Source organism: Brassica napus, chromosome A1, assembly GCF_020379485.1.
Source record: "Brassica napus cultivar Da-Ae chromosome A1, Da-Ae, whole genome shotgun sequence".
Classification (NCBI taxonomy): Eukaryota; Viridiplantae; Streptophyta; class Magnoliopsida; order Brassicales; family Brassicaceae; genus Brassica; species Brassica napus.
The window spans coordinates 24142184-24163110 of record NC_063434.1 but is presented as its reverse complement, the minus strand read 5'-3'; the positions used below and the strand labels follow the sequence as shown (position 1 = coordinate 24163110).

Below are 20927 nucleotides of genomic sequence, written 5' to 3'. Positions count from 1 at the left end.
CAACACGTCAAGAACATCATAGTTTATATGCAAGACGAACACGAATGGAATGTACACAGTTGATTTAGAATTTTCAATATTCTTATCTATTAAGTCTTTAACTAGAAACTTTTCACACCTTTTTGTACTTTTCATTCACATAATAATATCTTGTGCCGAATTTGAGGCTTCTCTTTATTTAGAAAATTAAATAAAAAATAGTTTTGTGGTGTTTTGGTGTAAGATATAAACAGCACCGCCAAACCAAAATGGCTGCCACTTCATTAATGAAAATTAATAAAATACGTTGCAGAACATATTAATCAGCAAAGACATATGTGGTGGTTCTATTGATTTTGCGACGCGTATTAGTAAATGACACTTTACACTTAACAATAACGTGTTGGGTTTCTCTTTAGTGTGTGATTAGGTGAAACCGTACACGAGCGAATACAGTTTCAGACTTTCAGTAGTGTCAAAGCAAAACGAAACAACTAATATTTGCTGATCCGCTATCAAACAATCAATTTATCAGATGGTCGGCATGGAACAAATTCAATTAATTTCCTAAAACACCGTTATAATAAATTGAATGGTACAAAGAAAGAAGTTAGGCTCGAATTAAAGTTTAGTGGCCAAGAATCTTAATCACATACCTAAAGAAGTAAAGAACCAATGCACAGATTCGTGGTCACATCTGTATTTATGATTCGATATAATCAACAAAATTAAATAACGATCCATGCATGTGCAATTAATTACGATTAATATAAAGAAAGAAAAAACTATAGGCTATAGTGCACTCTATAGGTTTTAGTGGCCAATAACCATATCGGAAGGTATGGCAAAGAATAAAAATAACAGTTTATGTACCGAACTGATAATACATGTGCTAAATGCTAATCAAGGAAACGAATCCACATGGAAAGGATTCGGATTCTCGTTCCCCCGACTATTTCTGCTCTGTGTTCACACACAGAATGCCACGTGTCTTATATTATACAAACTGAGCTCGAGCTAAAAAACAATCAAAATGAAACTATGATTTATTCAAAACCAAACAATCATATTTTGTATAAACCCCTGACATGAAATGAATCACTACCCAATCCCAAAATAAAAATAAAAATAATTGTAACGAATGAAAATGAAACCAAGTTTTATGTATAATAATAGAATTATTATTATATTCTTAGAGATAAATCTTCTTTCTTGATGACTTGGTCACGATCGGTCAACAAAAGCGGTTTCTTCCCGGTCAACGGACTCAGTATCTCATCGTCGACGACTGGGTTGTGATGAAGGCTGAGCTCCGGTAAAGCCGGGAGGTTCAGATCGATCAACACGCGGTTGCTTCGATCTTCCGAAACCGTGCTCGACACGCTTCCACTCTGGCTAATCGATTTGCTTCCTCCTCCGAGGTTCCCTTCGTAGTGGCACCGTTTGTGGCCGCCCAGAGCTTGACCCGTCGGAAACACTTTACGGCAGATAGAGCACTCGTGAATCTTCCCGGAAGGAGGGACGGTGGCGGAACTGTGATGCTTCTCTCCGGCGATGATCGGAGACGTCGAATTATCGGCGGTTAGAGGCTTGATTCGGTGGCTCGCTTTGTGTCCGCCTAACGCCTGATACGAAGGAAACGCTTTTCCGCAAACGCTACACTTGTACGAGAGCTTCGTCGAGTCTCGCGGCTGCGGCTGCGGCGGCGGCGAGTGTTTGTCTTTAGCGAGCTTGAGGAGACAGAGAGCGAGATACTCTTCCTCAGTGAGATCCTGACTCTCGGATTTAGGGCGGCGAGATCGAGGCGGCGAGGAGGAAGAGGTGGACGGAGAAGGGCTGCGAGAACGCTGGCGTTTCGTGCGTTTGCGTTTCAGCCAAGGCTCCATGAAAACGGCGTCGTTCGTTAGATCATCGTCTGTTGCTGCGATTCTATCTTTACGGACTGTGAACGAAGGAGAATTCATCGCTTCGAGAGCCATAAGCAGACGAATCTTTGTGTGTGTTGTGTTGTGTGTCTCTCTTCTTCGTCGATGTTAGATGAGAGAATGGAGTGAAGTGAAGAAATGTTTGGACTCTGTTTTTTTATACGCAAAAACACGTGGCGGATGAGTATTAAGTCGGTCTCGTATTTATATATATATACTCTGTTGTGTTACTTATGAAGCCTAACACTATAGTAATAAATATGGAAGATAACTATTTTTAATTAGAAATCAGATCATAATCTCAACAATGATTTCATTTTTATTGCATAACATGTTAGCTTCTTGAATATGTGTCAGACTAGAAATAAAAAGATGCTTTAGAAATGCAATCAAATACATAGTACATTAATTATCAAATCAGATGTGAACATCTTTTATTTTCTTAATTTCTTAACACGTTCATATTTTGTCTTTGGTTTATTCTTATATATACAAAAGCCATTGTGATACTAAAGAAACTTTTTTAGCAAAAAAAAGATACCAAAGAAACTCCCAAAATATAGGAAAATCGTCGAAGATATATATAAAAATAATCATAGATTTAAAACTAACTTTAACCATCCCACACCCCAATTGGCCAAATAAACTAAGCTTAGTATTGATGTAAATTACTGGAGAAATAACCGAGTTTTTGGGTCACAGCTGACCTAGTAAGGTAGTCATCACGAGTGAGAGACCGGTTCAAAGTCAAAAACCAGAAAATTAATAAAATTGGTAAACCCAAAAACAGATTTTAGCTAATATAAAAAAGGAGCATTCCTTTCCCGTGGAGCTGACTTATGTGTTGGCTACGGGCCACGAGCCGTGTGGGGCACGTCTTAAACCAAACGCGTACACGCCTAATTACGTTTTTTTGGGGTACTAATCTTTCAAAGATTTATCAAAATTGCTATAGATTATTTCCATTATCTAATCAGCATGATCTCAGGTTAGTAATCTTTACCGCATGGTAAGTATTACTAAAGTAATCATTAATGAAATTGAAAAAACAAAACAACAAATCGAGATAACTTGTTTAGTGAAACACTCTTTTTGGAAGTTAAAAAAAAAATGAAAAAAGAATGTTGAGCTAACTTCAGTGGAGTTGAGTGTAGGTGAGGAACAAGATTAGGTGAGGCGTGGCGTACCGTATTAGCAACTAAAACGGGGTGTGTTTATAGGACACGTGGTAGTTCCGTTACCACTTGTAAGCCGATGTCACTTTGTTGTTATACCCAACAAGCAAAGAAAGTTGGACGTGATTTATCCAAACGCGTTCGCGACGTTTACATGTGTTAGTTTGATTGAGAGAGTTTGAGACGCTTTCTATGATTCTCATTTCTCATCTTCTTCTTATTTACTTGCTTGCAAAAATGTGCAGAATATGGGCCTTGTTATTAAGCCCATTTCAGACCCATTCCCCAAAGATGAGAAGTTATTATCAGACATTTAATGCTCCAGCTTTGACCCAGACTTTGGGTGTTTTCTTTTGGTTTTAAGAAAATAAACTCTTGACATAAAAATAAAATACAATAAAATTTGATCGAAACAGTTTGGCATGGTTATAAACTTGTAATATCGGTACAGTATTAGTTGAATTTATGATTTTCTTTTGTTTTCTTAAAATTTAATTCAAAATTTAATTTTAGTTCAATTTTTAATTAAAATGTTAGTTTATTTTTTGGAAAAATAATTTTATTGATATGAAAACAGGCTTATTAAATAACTAGAATATACGATAAATATCAAAAATTGAATTCTACAATTAAAATTTTTATTTTTAGTTTATATTCATAAGAAAAAAAAAGTAAAAAGAATTTTTAAATAAAAGAGTGTATTAAATTAGAATAGGATCATCCAATTTATTCATTTAAAAATCCCTTCATTTTTGACCAAAAAAATCTCTGATTTTTCTAAACAAAAAAAAAATCTCATTCTCTCTAATTTAAATAAAGTCATGATCAAAGTAAAAAGAGTCCACACTTGCACACTCTAGTATCGAACTATCGACCACTTCGCTTACAGCTTTGAATTCAAACAGTCAGATAAAATTCAAAATTGATTCTCATTTTTCTTTTTTTTTCTTTTATAAAATAAAGTTGAAATATATCTTATTCGAGATTTGTTCCTTTCGCAAAAATAGTTACTTCGATTTCAAAACTCAAAACCCCTCTCCCCCCGAAACCCTAGAATTTGTGAACTTCAACGGGATGAGTCAGCCTCCTCCGTCCGCCGGTCGTGAGCTCGCGAATCCACCGTCCGACGGCATCTCGAATCTCAGGTTTTCCAACACGAGTGACCATCTCCTCGTTTCTTCATGGGATAAGGTTAGAAACACTGATTTGATCGAACTCCCTTTTCTTTTAATCTGAATCGTTTCTTGTTCTTCTGTAAGCGTGTGAGATTGTACGATGTGAGCACCAATTCGTTGAAAGGAGAGTTCTTACACGGCGGCGCTGTTCTCGATTGCTGTTTCCACGACGATTCCTCTGGTTTCAGCGTTGGCAGCGACAACAAAGTCAGACGGTATTTGTCTCTTGTGTGAATCTGGGGTTAGTCTCTCAACTTTGTGAAGAAAAAATAAGAAAGCGTTTTCTTTTCTGTTTTGGTTAAATATGTTCAGGATTGTTTTCAATGTTGGCAAAGAGGATGTTCTGGGGATGCATGAAAAGCCTGTGCGTTGTGTTGAGTATTCTTATGCTGCAGGTATTGTTATAGTGTTGATCATCATCATGCTCTTTCATGCTAGCTTTGAAACAGTGACATTGACTAGTTAAGTAGTTTATGTTAATAGAACGCTGATGATATACTTATTTGCCATGTTTTATTCAGTATATTAGGATAGTGAACTTTGATTGTTAATCATGCTCTTTGATGCTGTAGCTTTGAACAGACCATTTCTGGTGCTTTTCATGTCTAGAAAACTCTTTGTTAAGCAATTACTATGGACACTGGAACCTTAATGTAACGATTTCTGTTGTGAAGTAACTAATCTGGAACTCGTATTCATTTGTTTTCACCATTTTGGTTCTTTTCTTACTGCTCCAAGCCTCCAAAGTATTGCTTACAGCCTGATTTGTTTCGTATGTGATGGATGTTACAGGGCAAGTGATTACGGGATCATGGGACAAAACAGTTAAGTGTTGGGATCCAAGAGGTGCAAGTGGGCCGGAGCGCACCCAGGTGGGGACATACTTGCAACCAGAGCGTGTTTACTCTCTGTCTCTTGTTGGAAACCGTCTCGTTGTGGCAACAGCAGGAAGGCACGTCAACATCTACGATCTCAGGAATATGTCTCAGCCTGAGCAAAGAAGGGAGTCTTCACTCAAATACCAGACCAGATGTGTTCGTAGTTATCCTAATGGAACAGGTTATGGTTGCTAGTTACTTTGTCTTTTTCCCAAGTATCCCTCTTTCCTCAGTTTTGAATATTTGATATTGAAATTTTGCAGGTTATGCTCTTAGCTCTGTTGAAGGAAGAGTTGCGATGGAGTTCTTTGATCTGTCAGAGGCTGCTCAGGCTAAGAAGTATGTTTCTTCTGTTTTGTTTTATTCTTGCCTCTTTTCCACTACTTTGACTTGCGATATATTTAAACTTGTTCTCAGATATGCTTTCAAATGCCATCGGAAATCAGAGGCTGGAAGAGACATTGTTTACCCTGTGAATGCCATTGCTTTCCATCCAATGTGAGTTCCTATCTCAGCAAGATTCAACTAAAATTGTTTAGTGTAAGTTGAAGGCTAGTTCGAAGTTACTGAGATGCTAATTTGCTATGTTCGGATGTTATACTATAAATGCTTTTTAAGTCTAACATCTTAGATACATCTAGACAAAGGGTTTCTTGTGCTTCGTATGATAATTAGTGGGAACAATTATAAACCTCCGCGTAATCATCTGATATTTTCAATTTTGCAGTTATGGCACATTTGCAACGGGAGGCTGTGATGGTTTTGTCAACATATGGGATGGGAACAACAAGAAGAGGCTGTATCAGGTTTAGTAAATGACTTGAGATCTTTTTTATTTTCATTTTCTGAGAATGTTCACTAGTGTGGCACAAGAATGTTTTACAATTTGGTCCTTGTTTCTTTTGCAGTACTCAAAATATCCATCAAGCATCGCAGCACTGTCATTCAGCCGAGATGGTCAGCTGCTAGCTGTTGCATCAAGCTACACATTTGAAGAGGGGGAAAAATCGTAAGTATCTGTCCCCTTTCTAGTTCTCTAAGTTTAGAATAGCGTGCCTTCCTTTGAAATCTTGGATGAGATACACATAATGGTTTGGGCATTATTTTGATTAAATGCGGATAGAGAATAACATAGCATTTCTCATATAGAAATAAACTAAACGTTAGATTTATATGAACCTTCACACCATTTTCCCTAGTCTTACAGGTTGTCACAAACCTAGCTATCTTGTAATACTGGTTGTATGTATCTTATCTTTTGTAGTTGGTTTCAGGTTAGAATTCTCTTTTAACTGGGTCTGTGTTTGTGATGTTTTTCAGGCACGAGCCAGAAGCCATCTTTGTAAGAAACGTCAATGAAATCGAAGTGAAACCCAAACCCAAGGCATATCCAAATCCTGCGGCATAGTAAGGAAGAAACAGAATCATCATCCTCAACACAAGTTGGTATTGTCTTTGCTAAGAGTGTCCCAAAGATTGAGGAACTACGTTTGAGCTTTTTAATCTTTTCGTTTGAGTGTATAAAGTAGAAGTAAATACTTAATACAATACTTTGTAGTTCTTTTGGCTTTAAGGACATATTATTACCTAAGAGATATTAGATTAATGCCAAAGAAATATAGTAAAACAACATATGGAATATGGTTTTAAGGTTCTTAATCAAAACAACTTTTCAAATATACACTTATTACATATGAACGAGACTTTTTTTTTTTTGTAACACTTATGAACGAGACCACACAGATGTTTTTATAATGTTTCTACAGAACTAAAGGGTTCTTTGTCGGCATGATTGAACTCTATCTCCTGTAGCAGCAACCTCACGTCTTTAAACTCCAACTCTTTTTCTTCACCTACTCTGAAGAATCCACAGTGAACTTCTTTGAGTAGCTTCAAAACATTGGCCAAACCACCCTCAGTTTCACTCTCGTCTGTCTTCTCCTCAGAGTATGGCTTCGAATGTTTGCTCTTGCTCATCCTAAAATAGTTGTATTTGCTAATTTCAACCAAGTTGCTCTTGTGATCAGGCCACACATCACGTGTATCATCCACAATCAGCACTCCTCGCTCATGAGCCAAAACCAAATCAAGCGTCTTCATATAAGGACTCTCATCTCTTGTTATCACTCTCTCACCGAAATAGATTTTCTTCGGATCAGTAAGCTTCATGATGAATTTAGCGTAATCACGGTTACCCTTTGTGTAGACATACATTGTGAACATCTTGTTGGCTTCTTCCAAAAAATCTTTAACAAAAGGTCTTAGCTTTGTCAAGAACACCATGGGATTTTCTCCTTGAGGTTGCCACTTGTATAGATCGTCTCTTCTTTTTGAACCCGCTTCTTCGATTAGATACTTCTCTGCTTCGGTGAGACACGGTAGACGAGTGGTGTGGAGAAGCGTGTGGTCCAAGTCAAGGACTAAGTGAAGTTTTTTCTCGTTGGAACAAGAGACTAATGTGGTAAGGTGCTTTGTTACGGCTACAGCCTCGTGGCTTAGCTGTAGACCATCCAAAAGATAATTGAATGCTTGGCCTTGGTCTTTGTCAACAGAGGAATTGCAGGTGGTGCATACTCCGTAACGAACGAACCAGTGACCACATCTTTTGCTAGAATACGAAGGCTCGTTAGGTTCTATTTTCTGCCTTTTGGCTCTCGGTTCCAGATGAATGTTCTCAACTACGGACATGATTTGTCTGATCAACGTAAAGAACCTAGGTTGATCGTAACGCTGGAGAGGGTGATGGTAATGAAGAGGTGAAAATCTCACTCTTTGATACCCTTGTTCTTTTATATAGAGAGACGATAAAGTGAGAAACTCACTAGATGAAAAAAGGAAATACTAGTTGTTATAGTAATTGACCATTATGCCTTTTTATCTATTCTTTTCTATGTTTTCCTTTTCCTCTTTCTTAATGCGCCGTCTAGTTTACTTGTATTCTCTGGAATCCAATTAATATGGGCTAGATATTTATATTTAACATGCGCTTTCTGTAAAAAAAAACTAAAGTTTCTATAATTAAACAAAAGAACAAAGAGAGAAAAATTTTCTATGTCACAATCTATATGATTGTATAGATTTTGATCACTGCAAACTAAAGTAACAAAAACTTTATCTTTTATTAATAGAATACAAATTTGAACTTATTGTTTTCCACCACAACAACAAAAGTTTAAATAGAAAATGAAGCATTACAAAGTGAACACTTGTATCTCTTCATTGCATCTCTTCAATGAAGAGTTGTACTATAACAAATGAAGAGTTGTGTCTATCTCTTTAAAACTCTTAAATAAATCTACTTAACCAAAGCCCTTTTTCAAAAAAAAAAAAAATCTACTTAACCAAAATTCACAACCCTTAACACATGCACCCCTTCACTAAACTCAATTTACAACCAACATTTTCTACTTCGTATTAGGCAGTTTAGTTTAAACACAAATTCTGATCTGTGTTTCTACTTTCTAGTGACGGCTGAGAAGTGAAAGTAATACTTATACTAATGTTTCAAGTAAGATTCAGATTTCAGGATAGTAATCTTGTAGATGCAAATCCAATAGTATATCATAAACCACTTAAAAGACTGCTTTAGAGATGGATATTCATATTTCTTCGAGAGAGTTCATCGATACGATTCAATTCTTTTTTTTTTTTTTTTTGGTAAACATGTTAAAATTGATTACCGTTTTCGAGTTTTTTACAGAGTTTACAGAGAATTACAAGTAGCGGAAACAACAAACTACAACACAACAACGAAAAACAGAAAGAAAAACACGGCAACTAAACCAAAGCCGAGAATCGACGAGAGAGGTGAGAGGACATCACAAAGCTACTAGGAGTGTGCGACACGCGATGCGGAGAGAAAGTGTTGAGGCAACATTGAACAACATGAGTCACAAGCTGGTAATTTTGGCCTCCCCAAGCTCGCCTCCAAAAACATAATTCACCTACCACGTGATACGATTCAATTCTATCTCTACTCCAACTCTTGCTCGACTCTGAAGAATACACTGTTATCTTCCTTGGGCAATTTCAAAACATTCGCTAACCCTCCCTCTTTTTTACTTTCTTCTCTGTCTTCTACTCAGTGTGAGGCTCAAGAAAAAAAACCTTTGTCTTGCCATATCCCTCCAACTGCTAACACAGGGATTATACTTCTTATTTTCAGCAGAATCTGGTCTGTGATGAACGTCTCTTCGCACTTTCCCCACATCCATTTCCTCTAGAAGCTTGAAAACAATACTTGATCATAATTTATCCATTGCCACTAACAATGACTCTTGTGAGGTTTGTGTCAGAAACAACAGAGACAGATAAGAAAGAAGGCTGTGTTTCTCAACCCTGTAGCATACAGAGAGAAGAAAACTGGTGGAATCTAATGTGTTCAAGTTTCAAATATGTTCATAATGAAGAAAGCCTCCAATGTTTTTTGTTGTAAAATGCCCTAATGTGGGTCTTTCATCCTTTAGTGCCAAGCAAGCAACAGATCATTCCTCTGCTATTACGCATTGTTTTGTTTTGACAGTTCTCTTTACTATTCTTGGTCATTCTTTTTTTTTGTGTTGTTGAATACAACAATAAGTCAGTTTAATCAAAAGAATCAATTTTATATTGTATTTAATTCGTACAATACATTATTATAATAAATAAATAAATCAATTAAAACAAATTCATATAACTGGTATCTAAGACTTATTACAATTTGATTTCAGATTATAAAATTTTTTTTTTCTGACAGAAGCTCAACGTCTATCTGCATGCTGAAGCTTTGTTGCTATATTCTGAGAAGAAAGATCTTCATTCACAGAGTTTTGACCAAGACCTCCTGATGATGTCTGATCAAACATATCCATCATCACAGGTGGCTTGTACTCTGATTTTGTTCGACGGTGAGAAGATCCCTGTAATGAAGAAGAACCTTCCTGTCCCATCATTAATGGTCGGTAGCCTCGGCTAGATCCTACAGACAACGATCGATACCCCTGATCTTGTGGCTTATGGTCTTTCTTGATAGCATGAATCAGATATGGAATCAACCCCTCCATTTAAATCTCTCTGTTTCTATGTGAAAAATATCTTACAGAAACCCAATATTTATATTATGCGACATAAGAAGAATCAAACTTGTCTTTGTATTGAATTGACTACTGTTGGATCAAATCTATGGATAAGTATTGACCCTGCTGGTGGAATTATACCAACTTTATATATAGGATATAGTCATGATTGATGATAGCATTACGTAATTGACTTTGACAATAAGAACTTTAATAGAACTCTAAGGTCATCTCCATCCCTACCCCATTTTTTCCTCTAAAATAGAATAAAAGTGAATATGGAGTAAGGAATGCTCCAACCCAACTCAATATCTCACTCCATAATGAAATTTACTCCATAAATGGAGTAAATTATTTTTTGTTTGTTCATCACTCCATTATGGAGTAGGAAATAGAGTAGGGTTGGAGCAATTTCACTCCATTATCATTTTTACTCCATTTTGGAGGAAATAATGTAGTTTTACATTGGAGATGCTCTAATAGAAAATATGTGGGGGTCCTTAAGTTAGTTCCACAGTTCCAGGACCTCTCAGGTTGGTTCACGACTAGCTGCCCGCAGGCTCCACTGATATCGTGACCCATTTGTTTGCGATTTGATTTCAGATGCATCGAACACCCGATTTCAACTTCATCGATTTTCCTTACGAGTTTCAACTATCAGCTCCCCGTCGTCGCCGGTGAAAAGTCGCGTCACTGATTTATAAAGCCGTAAAATTCAAACACAAAGCCGGGAAGAAAAGCTAAACCCGGTTTGGTATAACTGAATCAGAGATCCAAACCGAATCTAACGGAAAATATCTGAATCCATACCAGATTCGATTTGGAAAAATATATTGTAAGATTATATTTAAGTCGTTATCCCAACCTATCTAAATTAAACATATATCTACAAAAAAATTCGAAAATCTAGAAAAAAAAGAACTGAACCCGAATATAAGTATTAGTATTCGAAAAGAGTAAATCTAAATAAAATAACGCAAATAATTAATATTTAATTTTTTTATTTAAAAAATCTGAATTTGAAATCAATACTATTAAAACAGAAGCAATATTTATCTAATTACAAATAGTCTAGGTTGGACCATTATATTCAATTATATTTCCTATTATTTCTACTCATATATAATTTAATTGTTAAATATACATCATACCTAAAATTAAGGAACTAACTAACTAATCTATTATTTTTTAAACTAATGAATTTAATTTATATTAATTCAAAATTCAAATAACTACTCAATTATATTTTAGTTATTAATGTAATAAATAATTGTATATATATATATATATATTTATTCGTATATATACAACTATATATTAATCCAAATGCAAAAAAAAAAAGAAAACAAATTGTTCAAAACCCTCACCAAATACATAAAAATATAATTCTTATAGTTAGAGTATTAAAAAATATATAAATATATATTATTAAATAAATATTAACAGTAATTATATGATGAAACATGTTACTATTGATAGTTTAACGAATATATTTTTTACGGGTTACTCAAACAGACATGTAATATATATATATATATATCAAATATATTAACACAAATATATCATAAACCATTACATTAAGTCATTAACATAAATCGAAGCCAGAGAGTAAGAGTTAATATTTTAATTGTTTAAAAATAAAAAAATATATATATAAATTATAAAAATTAAGAACTAAACATATTAAAAATATATATCCAAATTAAAATAATAAATATTTACATTTCTAATGCGAATAATGAAATTAAATTTTAAATTTAAATAAGCCATAGACAAAACATCAAAAAGTATCTAATAATATGTGAATAACAAAAGTAAACTAACTAAATAAACAGTTATATTTTTTTTGCAAACGTAAATCATTAATTTGTAATAGACGTATATACATTATTGATGCTCAAATCTATTTTACTTTTAGTATGCATCCACTCAAATATTAATCCATTAACAAGATGAAATTTTAGTTGGACTAAAATTGTATTAAAATTGGAATATCAATTTCATAATATATTTACTATTCATCTGAACGTTCATGAATATATATTATAATACTCAAAATATAATAATAAATCAAACTGGATTACATATTGGGTCATCTATCAGTTCAACCGATAACTAGATCTCGGGTTTTAGTGGTTATTACGGATTTTATAGAATTTTTAAATAACAGTTTTTTTTTAAACTAAAATGGATTACATATGAACCACTGAATTTGACAATTTAACTGCGGGTCGGGTCGGGTTTCAAAACATTGAATATAATGTTTCATTTGTAATATCTAAGTGTAGATACAATTAAAATACAAATTTATATCAAATAAATTTGGAATGTTTCAAAAATAATCCCTCGCGCTTTCAGTCAAAATCTAGTTATCATTAAAACCTACCGAAAATATTATGAGTCGAATTTGAATATAAAATGAATTTAATAGAAAAAATATAAAATCTATTGGAACTCGAACACACATCAGATATTTGAATGAAGCCTAAAAAACTACGCCAAACCCGGTTTAATTTCGAGGGAAACGCTAAACCCGGTTTATTTCTAGCAACCATTTGGCTATAAATACTCATTTTCTAGATAATCAAGACTTTCACATAACCCTGCGAGAACTTCTGAATCTACCTGATCACATCATCATCGTACGCAGCAGCCATGAGAGGCCCTAGACCCGAAGATTTCGACTCGAACGCCGGCCACCCGACGCCTACGTTCCCCGCCGGTGGTAGCCGGAAGAAAGGCATGGGCGTGAGGACGTGGCTGGTGCTTTGCTCGTCGGGGAAGGAGCAAGCTACGGAGGCCGGGAAACACACCATCATGCGTCGAACTGGCTTACCGGCGCGTGATCTCCGGATCCTCGATCCGTTGTTGTCGTATCCGTCTACCGTTCTAGGTCGCGAGAGAGCCATCGTCATCAATCTGGAGCATATCAAGGCGATCATCACGGGGCAAGAGGTTTTGATTCTGAATTCGAAGGATCCTTCGGTGGCTCCGTTCATCGAGGAGTTGCAGAGGAGGATTAGGTGTCACCATCACGCCACTAAACCTCAGGTAGTTGTACGGAAATTAGGGTTTGCTTTAAAGGAGGTGCTGATTTTTTAGAAACGTGTGGATAATTGTATTGTTTGTTACTCCCTCCGTTTTTATATATGACGTTTTTAGAGAGTTTTTTTTGTTCCAAATTATTTGATCTTTTCAACTTTTTATGTAAAATTTATTATTAACTAATGCTAGATGACCAATGATATTGTAGTTTCTATTTTATTATTAGTTAAATTTTTGTTAGGTAAACAATTATTGATGTTTATGTTTAGAAAATTAAATATTTCTTAATCTATATGCACAATCCTAAAGCCTCAAAGAACGGACAGAGTATATGATTACTAATGTCCTATTGAGAGATAGTGTGATTGTCTATTTTTAGATAGTAACCACTCATTGGTTACTTTGCATTTTTATGTGTAAAGGAGGGAGTGAACACTGAGGGAGCCGCACAAGGAGAAGCTGGAACGTCACAATTGTCTGGGGAGGAAGCCAGGAAGGATAAGAAGCAAAGTCTTGGGAATCAAGATGGATCCAAGGTTCTTCCTTTTGAGTTTGTTGCTCTTGAAGCTTGTCTTGAAGCTGCCATCACCAGTTTGGAAAGTGAGGTAATATACTTATGGTCAAGACTCTAATACACTGTGGATTTTGTTTCTGTTGTTGTGTGGTATTTCCATTTGTTCTTTAATCTGATGTAGGCCGTTAGATTGGAGTTAGAGGCTCATCCAGCGTTGGACAAGCTTACTATCAAGATCAATACCCTCAACTTGGAGCGGGTTCGACAGATTAAGAGTAGGCTTGTTGCAATAACTGGGCGTGTTCAGAAGGTGTTACAACAACTCCTTTGATCTTATTGATAAACAAATCTTGTTTTCTCTAAGTTGTGATTCTAAGAGGTCACTTTAATCTAACCTTCTTTCGCTTCACTTGCGTAGGTTAGGGACGAACTAGAAAAACTCCTAAACGATGATGAAGATATGGCTGAGATGTATCTTACAGATAAGTTAGCTCAGAAGCAGCTTGAGAATTCGACGGCTTCCTCTACTAGTGATACCGTCGTGGTTGATCTTCCTGAAGGAGACGAGGATGACAGGCATGTAGCAGACTATTTTGAACATGCTACCTTAGGTTTGCACTTAGTTAAGCTTAGCATCTTCCTTTTTTTTACCATGACCTTGCCAGGTTTCGTGCCGAAGTTTCATCTGAAAGCTGCCATCGAGGAAGTGACGCTCACAACCTTCTAATGAGAGCTCATAGCGCACTTAGCAGAAACAGCCGTGGGACGAGCTCAACCCGGAGTGGCATGACCAACAAACTCAATGTGCAAGAGCTTGAAATGCTTTTGGAAGCATATTTCGTGCAAATTGATGGTATACTGAACAAACTATCAACAGTAAGTGATGATGTACACAGTTGCTTTAGTACTTATCAGACACAGTAGATACTCTGTTGTTCTTATACATTATTGTGTTTGCTGGTAAAGCTAACGGAATACGTGGATGACACGGAGGACTACATCAACATAATGCTAGATGACAAACAGAATAATCTTCTGCAGATGGGGGTGATGCTAACAACGGCAGGACTGGTGATGAGTCTCTTTATCGCGGTTGCGGGAGTATTCGGGATGAACATTAACATAGAGCTGTTCAATGATGAAGTAGCTGGTCCGGGGAAATTCATGTGGACAGTGGTTGGAGGTACGGCAGGAAGTTTATTCCTCTATTTTGGTGCCATCGGATGGTATAAGCATAGTCGTTTGCTTGAATGAGTCAACCAAAACATAGTGGGAGAATAATTGTTTCTTGCCAAAACTTAGGATTTTTAGTTTTTATTTTCTTATTTACTGTTCTAGAGGATCTTATCTTTTCACTATTTTCACAATAAAGCTTATTTATTCTTCTAGAGGATCTTACATTTGAAACTTTTTAGTCTCACTATTTTTACAATAAAGCAGAGCAAATTGAAAATTACATGATTTTCTTCTTGGGATCTTTGGTTATCTTCAAATCTTTGGGAAATTTTGATAATGCACATTGTTATGTTTCTTTGTTCGTGTTTGGGTTTAACAGGTCGTACATAGGGATGTTAAAATGGGCTTGTCCGGTCATGTCCGGCTCGTTTATGTCCAAATTCAAACTTCGTTTATATCCGCTCCGTTTAATAAATGCCCGTTAAAGACCCATTTTGAGTTAAACCCATTTAAAACCAGATTATGTGAAGTCCATTTAACGTGAAGCTTATTTACATATAAAAAATTGAACGTAACATTCTTTTATCAAACATTTCTTTTGTCCTATCTCTAAGCAATATGTCAAATGTATCAATTAAAATACAAAGTCCATAAACATAACACTGAAAATAACATCTGTTTGTTTCAACTAAAATGCAAAGTCCACATCATAACTAAAATGAAAAATTCCATAAACGAACCACTACCCTTGTCCATTTGCACTAAAACATTCAAAACACCATATACCATATTTTCATAAAACATTTCAATCTTTTGAACTTGAACACTCCAATCTTGAACTTGCTTTTTTTCTAAGATCTTTATTTTCATCAAAGTTGTCTTGAACCTACAAATTATAATAGAATTAGTTAAAGAAATATATTCATAAATGGTTTTTATAAACTTTACCTTTATATTCAGCAAAACTGCGCAACCAAACGAATGTGCCTCTAAACTTTGGATTAGCCTACACTAGAAAATGCGTCTCTAAACTTTAGAGCTCTAACAAGAATCTTATATGTAGAGTTTAATCGAGTAGGAACAAATGACAACATAGATCCACTTTTAACATTTACTACCTCTACATGCTGCAAATGTATTTTTTCCTTTGTGGCTATGCTTTCACATATCTAACATTTTTTTCATATAAGCACAACATTTCACATGCTCACCATCACACAATATATTTCCTTCACTTCCACTTATCATTTGAAGCTTGTCCTTGAGAATACTCAACATGCTATTATTGTTAGTGACATTTACTAAAGCCATTGAGAAAAAATTATTCTCTAAAACCCCATTCTTTCAAGGACTAAAAAAATCTTATAAGCGATTTGTGATTTAATCACCTGTATGTAAAGACTTCATTTCACAAAATGATAAAATCTTATTATTTAGTCTACAATTATCATCAATATAATGAGATGTTAAGTAGATATATCACATTACTTGAGGATGAGATACTCATAAATCAGAGATGATACATACCAAACTACAAGGTTTCACAAACAACTCTTCTAATTTGTTTTTTTCAATTTCATATCTCCTATAGAAATCAAGAGCAGCAATTTGTATTCAGATATGTTGAATCATAAATTTATGTAAAAGTGCCTAAACGGGCATCACTTGTGCATAATAAACCCACATTTTAAAACATTCTCATTAAGATTATGTTTAAGTTTATAATTTCTGACTAAGTAAATATATATATATATATATATATATATATATATATATATATATATATTAAAGTTTATTATCTCTGTAAAAAGGTATAAATTCTTTGATAACATTGTCTATACTGTGTTGAATTTTTGTCGGTTGGATAAGAACTTGATTAGAGAAACATGAATTTCCGGTCTAAATCCAACAATGTAAATTGAGGTTATGAAGTCTCGCAGATACTTTGTAATTTGTAACTAACTTGTGGGGGTTTCAATGAAGTCTTAAAGAAATATGAGGAATAAACACAATTTTTTTTAAAAAAATTATCAATTCAGAATGTTGCAGGAGAAATGTATAAGCCTTGAAAGGCTAAAACAATAATCTCACCTGAATTTCTTTGATTGATTTTAAAAACGTAAATGGTTTTTCTGAGTATGTAAACGTATATACTGAATGAAAAATGTCTAAATTGGGCTGATTTTATGTTTAGAGCGTAAGCAGTGCAGTATGAACCACATCAACTCTTAATGAGAATCTCTTAGTGGAACCTTCTTAGTAGCTCTTAAGAAATCTTTCTTACTAGAAAACTTATTATCCTTATTCTACTTGTATTATTAAACAAAATCATCGTTTTATGTTTTGCCTTTAGCCTTAAGAGGTCTAGGAGAGATTCAAAACCTGAAGCAGAAGAAGTTCTGAGTAAGAAAGATTCGGATGTAACTGAGACAGATAAGAAACCCGTCAGTCCCTGAGAGATGCTGCGCCACTGGAACCTGATGCTCAGGGTTCGAGAAAAGGACCATCTTACATGCTTTTAAATATTTGAAGAGAGAGAGAGAATCGTGGAGAGGTCCAAGAGATCAGAGTAATCGAAGAGCTAGAGCTGATGATGATGGGAAGTCACAGCATCGTAAAGCGCGGACGAAAGATGCACTTGGCGACTGGATAGGTTCCATGAGAGTGACGACACCCAAGGAGCACTCTCTAGGAAACGACCAGCCTTCAGGGAATCTAGGAACAACATAATGACAACACTGGAAATGGGCTTACTGAATCTCTGAAGGAAGCCCACATCGCAAGCCCAATACCTGAAGTCACACAAGTTCAGACCTTGTCGTCTTCCTCACGTAAAGCAGTCAAAGGACAAAGCCCTTGCTCAGCTCAAATCCGAGACCATCGTACAAGCGTGACAGCTAAGGGTATTACCGTTAAGAACAGATTTGGTTCTTTGAATACATGTGCTGTCATGTGCTAATATGGACAAAGAGGATAAGATCTAGCTTTACTATATAAGTTGTAATAAGGTCCATTGAGAGACTAAGTTGAAAAGATAATAAAAACATTAACGTTTCTTCTTCATCAAGCTCTTGAAGCTTCTGTCTTTACAACACAGACAGAACAAGAACTGAGGAGGGGAAAGACGCCAATCTAAACAGCGAGAGAAACTGGAGAGGCAATATGCATTCTGAGAGATTAGCGAGTGAAACATAGATGATGAAAGAGGTGCAGGAAGCAGACAGACAGAGTCATCGAACTGATAGAGACGGATTCAACAAAAATGGGCGAAGCTGGACAAGGGACGACAAGAAATGGGACCATGGCTTGTTCGAGGACGCGAACGAGGAAGAGCAGGTTGCAAAAGTCGAAGCTTTGTTGGCTTCTTAAAGCTGCATATGTTTTGTTTCTTGCTGTGGATTTGCCTCTAATCTTTAATCTCTCAGTTTGCAAGTGTAGAAGATTATTTTCTGAGTTTATATAATGATAGTACTATCTTCTATCTTCCAGAAAAGCCTCATCGGTTTAAGAATAACCTATATTACACTCTCTACACTACAAAAAAAGTTCACATTGATAGCACATTGTTATAGCACGTTTTACTGAACTGCTATCGTATGTGCGTTTGAAATTTCCGTAATATATAATAGCATTCGATAAACGCTATGATAGAGTGAAACCTAAAATAACACTTAATTAATGCTATTTTCAAGAATAAGTAAGCGGGAATATAAATCACTCATTTCACCAGTACTTAGCGAAAAATTATACTTAAGCGCCAAAAAATTTATTTAAGCGGCTTCCATAATACTTTCAAAGACATATAATAGCATTTTTCTAACGCTAAGAAAAACTATTTTCTAACATTATATTTCAAACACTATAACTCTAAACTACTTAAATTACGTACCAAATCATAAGCTCTTTTTTATATTTAAACACAATTTGTACTTTCTAAAATTCTTTAATTTTATAATTAAATCTTTACATGTATATTTAATAATTCATTTTAACATTTATAACCCCTAAATTAAAAATTTAAATTCCAAACCCTATATCTAAAGTCCAAACCTATTCCACAAACCCCAAATATACTCTAAACCCTATGTAATGTACCAAAAATTGAAATCTACACTGTAAAACTAATATTTTTTAACTTAAACACCAAATCTTAACATATAAATTACAAACACTACAAACACCTAAACATTTTTTTTAAAGTTCTAAAATTCAAACATAAACTTTAAATTTATAATCTTCTTATACTATAACCTCAAATCTTAAAATTAAAATTTCATCTTTTAAATCTTATTCTATAACTTTCAAAACACAGACCCTAAATCTTCATTCTATAATTAAACTCTATTTTGAAACATAAAAAACCATACTTCTCAAACAGTATCTTGATCATATACCCTACATAAAACAAACTCACCCTACCTTCTATATACTATTAAAGCTTTAATAAACTAAACATAATAAATAATACACTCTTGTCGAAGACATAAAAGAAAAAAAAATACTCCTAATTTTCTATTGGTTAAGATAGTGATGTGAGGATCGCCATTTTTAGCCATTGATTAATTATAATCAATGGTTCAGATTCAATTTTTGTGTGTATCTCTCTCTCTCCAAGATTTCCTCTGTCGATTCCTTTTTCTTCTTTTCTTCCAATCTTCTTCTCTCCAGAACTTTGTCTCTTCGACAATCAATTTTTCATGTATCAAATCTTTAACAACTCTCACATCCTTCTTCTCCATTGTTTCCCTCTCAATCATCTCTCAACAACGACGACGCCAACGAGGAGCTCTGGTGTGACCAGCCCCTGAGTCATTCGCAAACAGAAGTAGAAAAGCTCTGGTATGGAAAGATTTACGGTTTGAGCTTGACGGCGGAGGAGGCAGAGACGGACATGGATTCTCCACCTCTACAAAGGAAGGAGGGGAAGAAGACGCGACGACGGCGAGATGGCGGAAGAAGATGGAGGAGAGGAAGATCTGTTGGAGACGACAACAGCGAGCAGGTCCGAGCTCTGGTGTGGAGAGGACGGTGACGACGGCGAGCAGGTCCAAGCCGAGGAAGAAGACGCGACGGCATGTGGAGGCGTATGAAGAAGAAGCGGCGGTTTCATTAGGGTTAATTTTTTTTTTAGGTTTGGTTTGGTGTAGAGTTAGGAAATTGTAGTGGTTTAACTTTATTTTTTAATATCTGGTTTAGTTTAGTAAACCAGAATTTATTTGTAAACCAATTTAAATTTATAAATAAAATTTATTTTATTTTTAATTATAAAGTAATTTCAGTTTAATTTTTAATTATTTATTTTTAATTATAATTATTTGTGGTTTATTGTACAAAAGACCTATTATAGCACGAATATACGAATCACAATCAATTTGTAACAAAAAAATAGTGCTATAATTAAAGTTAATAACAACATTCAAGTATTGCTATCGTATCTGCACATTTCACAACATTTTATAAATACTATCGTAGAGGGGTACCTATGATGGCTGCCGATGACATAGCATATGAGAAAACGCTATGAAAGGCCTATTATAGCGTTTTTCGTGAGCTAAGAATGTACATATTTCTTGTAGTGCTAAACCGGATTCTTATTGGATTAAAGTAAGACTAACTCAAGATAAAGTCCACCAAACAAATAAGCTTCACTGATTTATATTCCTCTTCAAACAGATGAATGAATCATCTTGTAAATCTCAATATTGTTATTCTTTGATTTATTTCCAGAAACTATACATGTATATATTTCAGAACTTGATCTCCACAGCACACAGAAACCGTATGCAAAAAATCTGAGAAAACAAAATACTATCAGGAAAGAGCTCGTTGGCCAGGACGATCAGCGATCTTCAAGGTCTTATTGATGAGATCTCTGGTCTTCTTACGACGTATCTCAACCCTGACGCTGCTGCTTTTATCCATTTTGATGTAAGGTTTCCTTTTCTTCCTCCTCAACAAACCCACCTTTGACTTTAGAGTCTCCACCAAGCTCTCCAACTGTAGTCC

The 20927-nt window shown here is 35.1% G+C and overlaps 5 protein-coding genes and 1 pseudogene across 5 annotated transcripts; 3 read left to right on the top strand and 3 right to left on the bottom strand.

The window, feature by feature from the left end:
- Positions 1 to 1007: 1007 nt before the first annotated feature.
- LOC106346483 (zinc finger protein AZF2-like) lies at positions 1008 to 2183 on the bottom strand. Its single transcript, XM_013785830.3, has one exon. It carries the CDS (start codon positions 1956 to 1958, stop codon positions 1164 to 1166), a length of 795 nt encoding a protein of 264 aa, XP_013641284.2. The 5' UTR covers positions 1959 to 2183; the 3' UTR covers positions 1008 to 1163.
- Positions 2184 to 4015: 1832 nt separating this feature from the next.
- On the top strand, positions 4016 to 6723 carry LOC111198572 (mitotic checkpoint protein BUB3.1). Its single transcript, XM_022687242.2, has 9 exons — positions 4016 to 4270; positions 4339 to 4469; positions 4567 to 4649; positions 5047 to 5313; positions 5396 to 5471; positions 5550 to 5630; positions 5860 to 5938; positions 6041 to 6141; positions 6453 to 6723. Exons 1-9 carry the CDS (start codon positions 4154 to 4156, stop codon positions 6538 to 6540), a joined length of 1023 nt encoding a protein of 340 aa, XP_022542963.2. The 5' UTR covers positions 4016 to 4153; the 3' UTR covers positions 6541 to 6723.
- Positions 6724 to 6868: 145 nt separating this feature from the next.
- Positions 6869 to 8639, bottom strand: LOC111198570 (RNA polymerase II C-terminal domain phosphatase-like 5). Its single transcript, XM_022687235.2, has one exon. It carries the CDS (start codon positions 7818 to 7820, stop codon positions 6882 to 6884), a length of 939 nt encoding a protein of 312 aa, XP_022542956.2. The 5' UTR covers positions 7821 to 8639; the 3' UTR covers positions 6869 to 6881.
- Positions 8640 to 9723: 1084 nt separating this feature from the next.
- On the bottom strand, positions 9724 to 10399 carry LOC106346468. The gene has a single exon (XM_013785806.3). It carries the CDS (start codon positions 10172 to 10174, stop codon positions 9872 to 9874), a length of 303 nt encoding a protein of 100 aa, XP_013641260.2. The 5' UTR covers positions 10175 to 10399; the 3' UTR covers positions 9724 to 9871.
- A 2366-nt stretch (positions 10400 to 12765) lies between these two features.
- LOC106346446 (magnesium transporter MRS2-3) lies at positions 12766 to 15131 on the top strand. The gene is made up of 6 exons (XM_013785785.3): positions 12766 to 13237; positions 13654 to 13836; positions 13927 to 14055; positions 14164 to 14321; positions 14411 to 14621; positions 14712 to 15131. The coding sequence occupies exons 1-6, from the start codon at positions 12842 to 12844 to the stop codon at positions 14997 to 14999; spliced, it is 1365 nt and encodes a 454-aa protein (XP_013641239.2). The 5' UTR covers positions 12766 to 12841; the 3' UTR covers positions 15000 to 15131.
- A 1913-nt stretch (positions 15132 to 17044) lies between these two features.
- LOC106366552 lies at positions 17045 to 20183 on the top strand (annotated as a pseudogene).
- The last annotated feature ends 744 nt before the right edge of the window (positions 20184 to 20927 follow it).

Coding starts and splice junctions, on each gene's coding strand:
- LOC106346483 (XM_013785830.3), bottom strand. CDS start 1,958: ATGGCTCTCGAAGCGATGAATTCTCCTTCGTTCACAGTCCGTAAAGAT.
- LOC111198572 (XM_022687242.2), top strand. CDS start 4,154: ATGAGTCAGCCTCCTCCGTCCGCCGGTCGTGAGCTCGCGAATCCACCG. Junction 4,650..5,046: donor TGAGTATTCTTATGCTGCAG/GTATTGTTATAG, acceptor TGGATGTTACAG/GGCAAGTGATTACGGGATCA. Junction 5,631..5,859: donor GCCATTGCTTTCCATCCAAT/GTGAGTTCCTAT, acceptor TCAATTTTGCAG/TTATGGCACATTTGCAACGG.
- LOC111198570 (XM_022687235.2), bottom strand. CDS start 7,820: ATGTCCGTAGTTGAGAACATTCATCTGGAACCGAGAGCCAAAAGGCAG.
- LOC106346468 (XM_013785806.3), bottom strand. CDS start 10,174: ATGGAGGGGTTGATTCCATATCTGATTCATGCTATCAAGAAAGACCAT.
- LOC106346446 (XM_013785785.3), top strand. CDS start 12,842: ATGAGAGGCCCTAGACCCGAAGATTTCGACTCGAACGCCGGCCACCCG. Junction 13,837..13,926: donor TCACCAGTTTGGAAAGTGAG/GTAATATACTTA, acceptor AATCTGATGTAG/GCCGTTAGATTGGAGTTAGA. Junction 14,622..14,711: donor TACTGAACAAACTATCAACA/GTAAGTGATGAT, acceptor TTGCTGGTAAAG/CTAACGGAATACGTGGATGA.